The 5,056-nt window shown below is 30.0% G+C and overlaps 1 protein-coding gene across 1 annotated transcript; it reads right to left on the bottom strand.

Moving 5' to 3' along the window:
* Positions 1–1,397: 1,397 nt before the first annotated feature.
* On the bottom strand, positions 1,398–3,417 carry LOC130936261 (MYB-like transcription factor ODO1). The gene is made up of 2 exons (XM_057866312.1): positions 3,021–3,417; positions 1,398–2,306 (listed from the first exon to the last, which is right to left on the bottom strand). The coding sequence occupies exons 1-2, from the start codon at positions 3,281–3,283 to the stop codon at positions 1,724–1,726; spliced, it is 846 nt and encodes a 281-aa protein (XP_057722295.1). The 5' UTR covers positions 3,284–3,417; the 3' UTR covers positions 1,398–1,723.
* Positions 3,418–5,056: the final 1,639 nt, after the last annotated feature.

Genomic DNA, 5,056 nt, shown 5'->3' on the forward strand with positions numbered 1-5,056 from the left:
TTGATATAAATTTAAACCTGAGATTTCAAATAGCTTTCCTTTTCTATATATGTATATCTTGATCTTGTATGATCCCCTCGAGAAAATGGCCATAACTTTCTTACACGATTGAAGAAAAGAGAATGATGATGAAGTTGAAGTAGCAAATTAATGAGTGGGGACAAACATGAAAAGGAACTGAGCGTTATTGTGGACACGATGAACAACAGTTCAAGCACGTACTATTGTTGCTTCATTAGCATGTCAAAATGTGATTCTGCCATCACTACATGCACCATCCTTATTAGTTATTAATCATCTCCACCTCTCTCTTCATTGACTTCTCTCTGCCCTTTCAATTTTGAAACTATGGGCATTGCCATTATACCACTTCTCATGCAAGAGCATTTTTTTTTGGTACAAATTTTTTATAATCTTTCTTTTTCTTTTAAGTTATAGAATTTTTAATACTATAAAATTATACTACTTATTCCGAAGGTTACCTGAAACTAGATTGCCTTTGGGCTTGTATGTGAGGTCCAAATTCTCAATGAAGCAAATTCCGACTTAGCTCACGTTATGTGGCTGTCGTCCAAGTTGTTTATGAGAAGGTAGGGGGTGGTACCTGCAAAATACTCCAATGCTTAAGTCAGCAAGAGTCTTAGCAGGTTTAAGTGCATTAGAACTTAAGTATACCTGAAAAGTATCAGTGTATTTATAGGGGATGAACTAATAACCACCGTTAGAGTAGTTTCACTTCTGGTGGTGGATAATCATCCCTTTATCTTATGGTTGTTGAGATCCCTCTTCTAAAAGTGGGTGAGAGATATTAGGAATTAGTTATAATTTCTTTGGGAGTGAAGGAATTACCGTACAGTGCTTCAATCCAACCTGCGAAAAGGTCAGTTATGGATAGCTATGACTTGGACTTTCTCTGATTTTGGGTCTGACTTATATTTTGGGCCAAGTATGAATACTACTCTTTTTAAAAATTTAAACTAATAAGAAGAGATATATAAAATATTATATTTTTAACCATTGTCTCATTAGGGATAATTTTGTTTGAACATTAAAGATTTTATAAAAGATATACATTCTTAAAATAGAAGAAAAGAAAAAGAAATGTATGCGTATAAATAAGTAAAAATTTATATGCAGTTATTTTTATGTTAAGTTTATAATTAAAAATTTTTAAATAATAATTTAATTAAATATATCAAATCACTTAACGATTTTTAATTATTAACTTCTTATAAAAATAACACGAGTCTTTACAGTATAATATCTTATTAAGAATATGATATGAATATGATATGTCTTCAAACTTTCCAAAATCTGAAATAAACTTGGAAAAGAATGAAGAGAAACAACAAAAATAATAATTTTTACTATTATTTTCAAAGTAACATCTTTTGTACATTAGGTTTTATAACCCAATATTTGACATTTCCCTTGTGTTACGTCCCTACCGTACACATAAAAGGTTACATCTTACAACATTTAGAAGAGGAAGAAGTAAAGTTACATTTTGGTGATTGGTTCGCTATCATTTTTGTTTTTCGGTTGGGTAAATTAAAGGAAACTCATAAGAGAGGAAAGCTTCTTCACATTCCAACCTTCCAAAAACTCAGAAAGATTAAAAATTCAACACCAAGAACAAGAAAACTTTAGGCCATGGTATTTAGTGACATGTACATATTTTCATAGCTTAGCCAAATTACCTTTTTATCCTTGCACTGCCATATCACGCTAAAGACCCTTTTCTTTCACTTCCTATAGTTTGCATTGCATTTGAATGATCTATCTCATTGAAACAATAATTAAAACCAAAATCATGAACACCAATGTCCTCAAAGTCCAATAACCAAGCATAATTATTATTATCCTCCCAAGATGGCACTGTGAGTCCCATGTCAACATTGTTTGTGTTTGTATTTGTGCCCTCCACTTTAGGGGTAGTGTCCCATAACAATGCATCCACTAGTGTATTTTCATGATCCATCCATAAATCATCCATCATTAGAGAATCATCGCTGCAAATGCTATCTAGCAAAAGAGATTCTTCTCCTGAAGAAGAATTTTCAGTTGGGGATGATGAATTTGAATTATTTTCCTCAGAGTTGAGATCCCCATTATTACCTTCCTTAGGCTCTTGTTGTTGCAGATTCTTTTGGTCTTCAGGGGAGGAACTTTCCTTTTTATTGAGAGGTACATGAGTGACAGGGTCAATCCCCATCTTAAGAAGCTTTTTCTTGATGTGTGTGTTCCAATGATTCTTGATCTCATTGTCTGTTCTTCCTGGTAACCTTGCTGCAATCTTGGACCACCTATTGAGACATCAATAAAAAAATGTATCAAAATTCAAAGACCATGATATGTGTTTATGTTATTTTTAGGCTTTTCTTGGTCTTAAAAGATATCTACTCGTCAAATTCAACATGTAATTGCTTTAAGCAATGACTCAACTTCTTTTTAATATTAGTGTTGTTGAGATTCATACATCTTGCAACTAATTAGAAGTTATTTAATTTTATTCTTCAACATAGAATCTCTGGTCCAATATAGTAATCATTTGGCAACCATGTATGGACATTTCATCTGCACACCCTGCTGAAGTGTATACTTTACTGGTTCTTAGCCAAATTTTTGTCTCCATGTGATATTAAGATGTACGGTTAAATTTTATTAATACTGAAAGCCTACTTGATATAGCCACCTTTTAATTGTGATCAATATGCATATGTGAAAATAATTTATAAGAATTAATTAAATCAAAATTGATACGAGCATTACTCTCAATATTGTGAGATGAAAGGTTTAAAAAAAAACATAAAAGAAATATATTTTAAAAAATACAAACTTAATTGGTCATTTTAAAAAACTTAAAAACACATTTATTCATTCCATCAACTTCAGATATTAAAATAGAAATTATCTTCCATAAAATATATAAACATCTATAGTTAAAGAAACAAAAAACAGAAAACCAATACAATGCATGAAGGCCAAGTTATATTTAAAAAGAAAAAGACAATAATAACCTGTTGCCAAGACGGGCATGAAGATCAATAACAAGCTGCTCCTCTGCCTGAGTGAGGAGTCCTCTCTTTAAGTCCGGGCGGAGGTAATTAGTCCAGCGAAGGCGGCAGCTCTTGCCGCATCGGCGGAGGCCGGCCAGCTTGGGCACAGCACGCCAGCAGCACTGCCCATTTGTGAGAATAAAGTTTATAAGCTTCTTGTCTTCCTCAGCAGTCCATGGTCCTTTCTTCACACCAAGTTTGTCACAACAAGGTTGCCTTCCCATTTTACCACTTCACTTTACACAAATCAAACACAAACTCACACACTATTCCACACTAGGTAGATAGCTATAATAATAAGGTAGCTTAGCTAAACCAATGCAAACTTTCAAAAACTAATGCAAAAGTCTCAACCAACACTAAGCTTGTAATGACTCAAGAGCCCCACACGCCTTACCCACCTTTATATAAGCCTCTTCTTTTTCTATTCTAATGAGTGTTTATATATTTTATGGGCTACCTTTATCTCTTTCCTTAAACAATAAATAAAGAAAAGAAAAGGGATAAAGTACTTTCTTATTATGATTATTTTTTATTATCATTGTTCAGATTCTATTTTAAGAATTTGATTAATTTTCTTTAAAGATTTATAGTTGTCTCTTGTAATATAATTTAATTTTTTTTATTCAATTCTTTCTGTTCAACATAATTCAAACTCAAAACTATTAAAATGAGATAAATTCGTTATTTTTCATAAATAAAAAATTAATTGCCTCAATTTTAAATAGAAAAAAAAAGACTAATTGTTATCTTAAATTATGTGTATTTGTTTTTGTCATGTATAAGATTAATAACTATGTTAGGTATATATTAAAATTAGTTATTAAAATCAGTTACTAAAATAAAATATATATTAAAATATAAAATATACATTTAAAAAATTAAATTACATATATATTTATACATAAATATATAATAATTAATTTTAATAATTAATTTTAATATATAAATAATGTTTTTATAAGAATAAAAATTAGCACTCTATCTTATGAGATATTATATTTTAAGATAATGATTAGGCTTATTAATCAATGACATTCGTGGATTACAAGCCAAATAAATTAAATATGAATTTGAATTTTAATTTTAATTTATGCCAATAAATTATAATTCAAATGACATAAATTTTCTATACTCATCTAAGAAATTCTAGATTCGAATTTTTCTAGTTTTAGTAAAAATAATAATAATAATAATAATATTTGAGAATGCATCTACTACTATTGGTAAAGACAAAAGATCAATTTTACACTCGCATAACTGAAATCTATAGGTGTTTGAATTACATACATTCGAATAACACCACTCATATCATGTATTACATATTATATATTATATAAACCTAAGAAGAAAATTGTGGGCTCCACCATTATAGAGTTGTGAAAGGTATGTGGGAACTACCATGGGGTGTTCTTATTTTTGCACAAAATAGGTGATGCTGAAAGATGAGTGAGCTGAGGGCAGAGCAAGATGCAAGCATCCAAAAAATGTAATAAGAAATTAAATTAAATAAATATTACAATACATTATTTTCTTTTCCACTGGCCTGATTTCACTCTTACTCAACCATTTCGTCATAACCACGTAAACTTGTCCCTATTCGCCGAAGGTTATGATACAATGTTGTTGATTGATGCTAAGCCCTTTGTTCTTCATGTGCATCAACACGCATCCAACACTTCAGGATCATTTTATCTGTCACTTTATATATGTATATACTTGTATTATTTTTATGTATAAATCGCTAAAGTAGTATTCGTAAGTTCATATTGTTCACAAATATCACAAAAAATTGATTTCTGTATTTGACAATCAACTTGAATAATTATTTAAAATATACAAGTAAATTGTAGAGAAAATTCAATTCCTAGCATAAACGTATTTTTTTTCATTTTAGAAAAGAGTTTTTGTCATTTACAAAAACCAAATTGGAACAAACGCATTTACCTGGTGTAAAATTGTTAAATTTTAAAATGAATATATTTCATATTTCTTAT

This window comes from Arachis stenosperma, chromosome 1 (assembly GCF_014773155.1).
Source record: "Arachis stenosperma cultivar V10309 chromosome 1, arast.V10309.gnm1.PFL2, whole genome shotgun sequence".
Taxonomy (NCBI): Eukaryota; Viridiplantae; Streptophyta; class Magnoliopsida; order Fabales; family Fabaceae; genus Arachis; species Arachis stenosperma.

Bases quoted from the DNA above. Each gene is read 5' to 3' on its own strand.
- LOC130936261 (XM_057866312.1), bottom strand. From the start codon at position 3,283: ATGGGAAGGCAACCTTGTTGTGACAAACTTGGTGTGAAGAAAGGACCA. The intron at 2,307-3,020 runs GTTATTATTGTC...ATGTCTCAATAG, and splicing joins CATGCCCGTCTTGGCAACAG to GTGGTCCAAGATTGCAGCAA.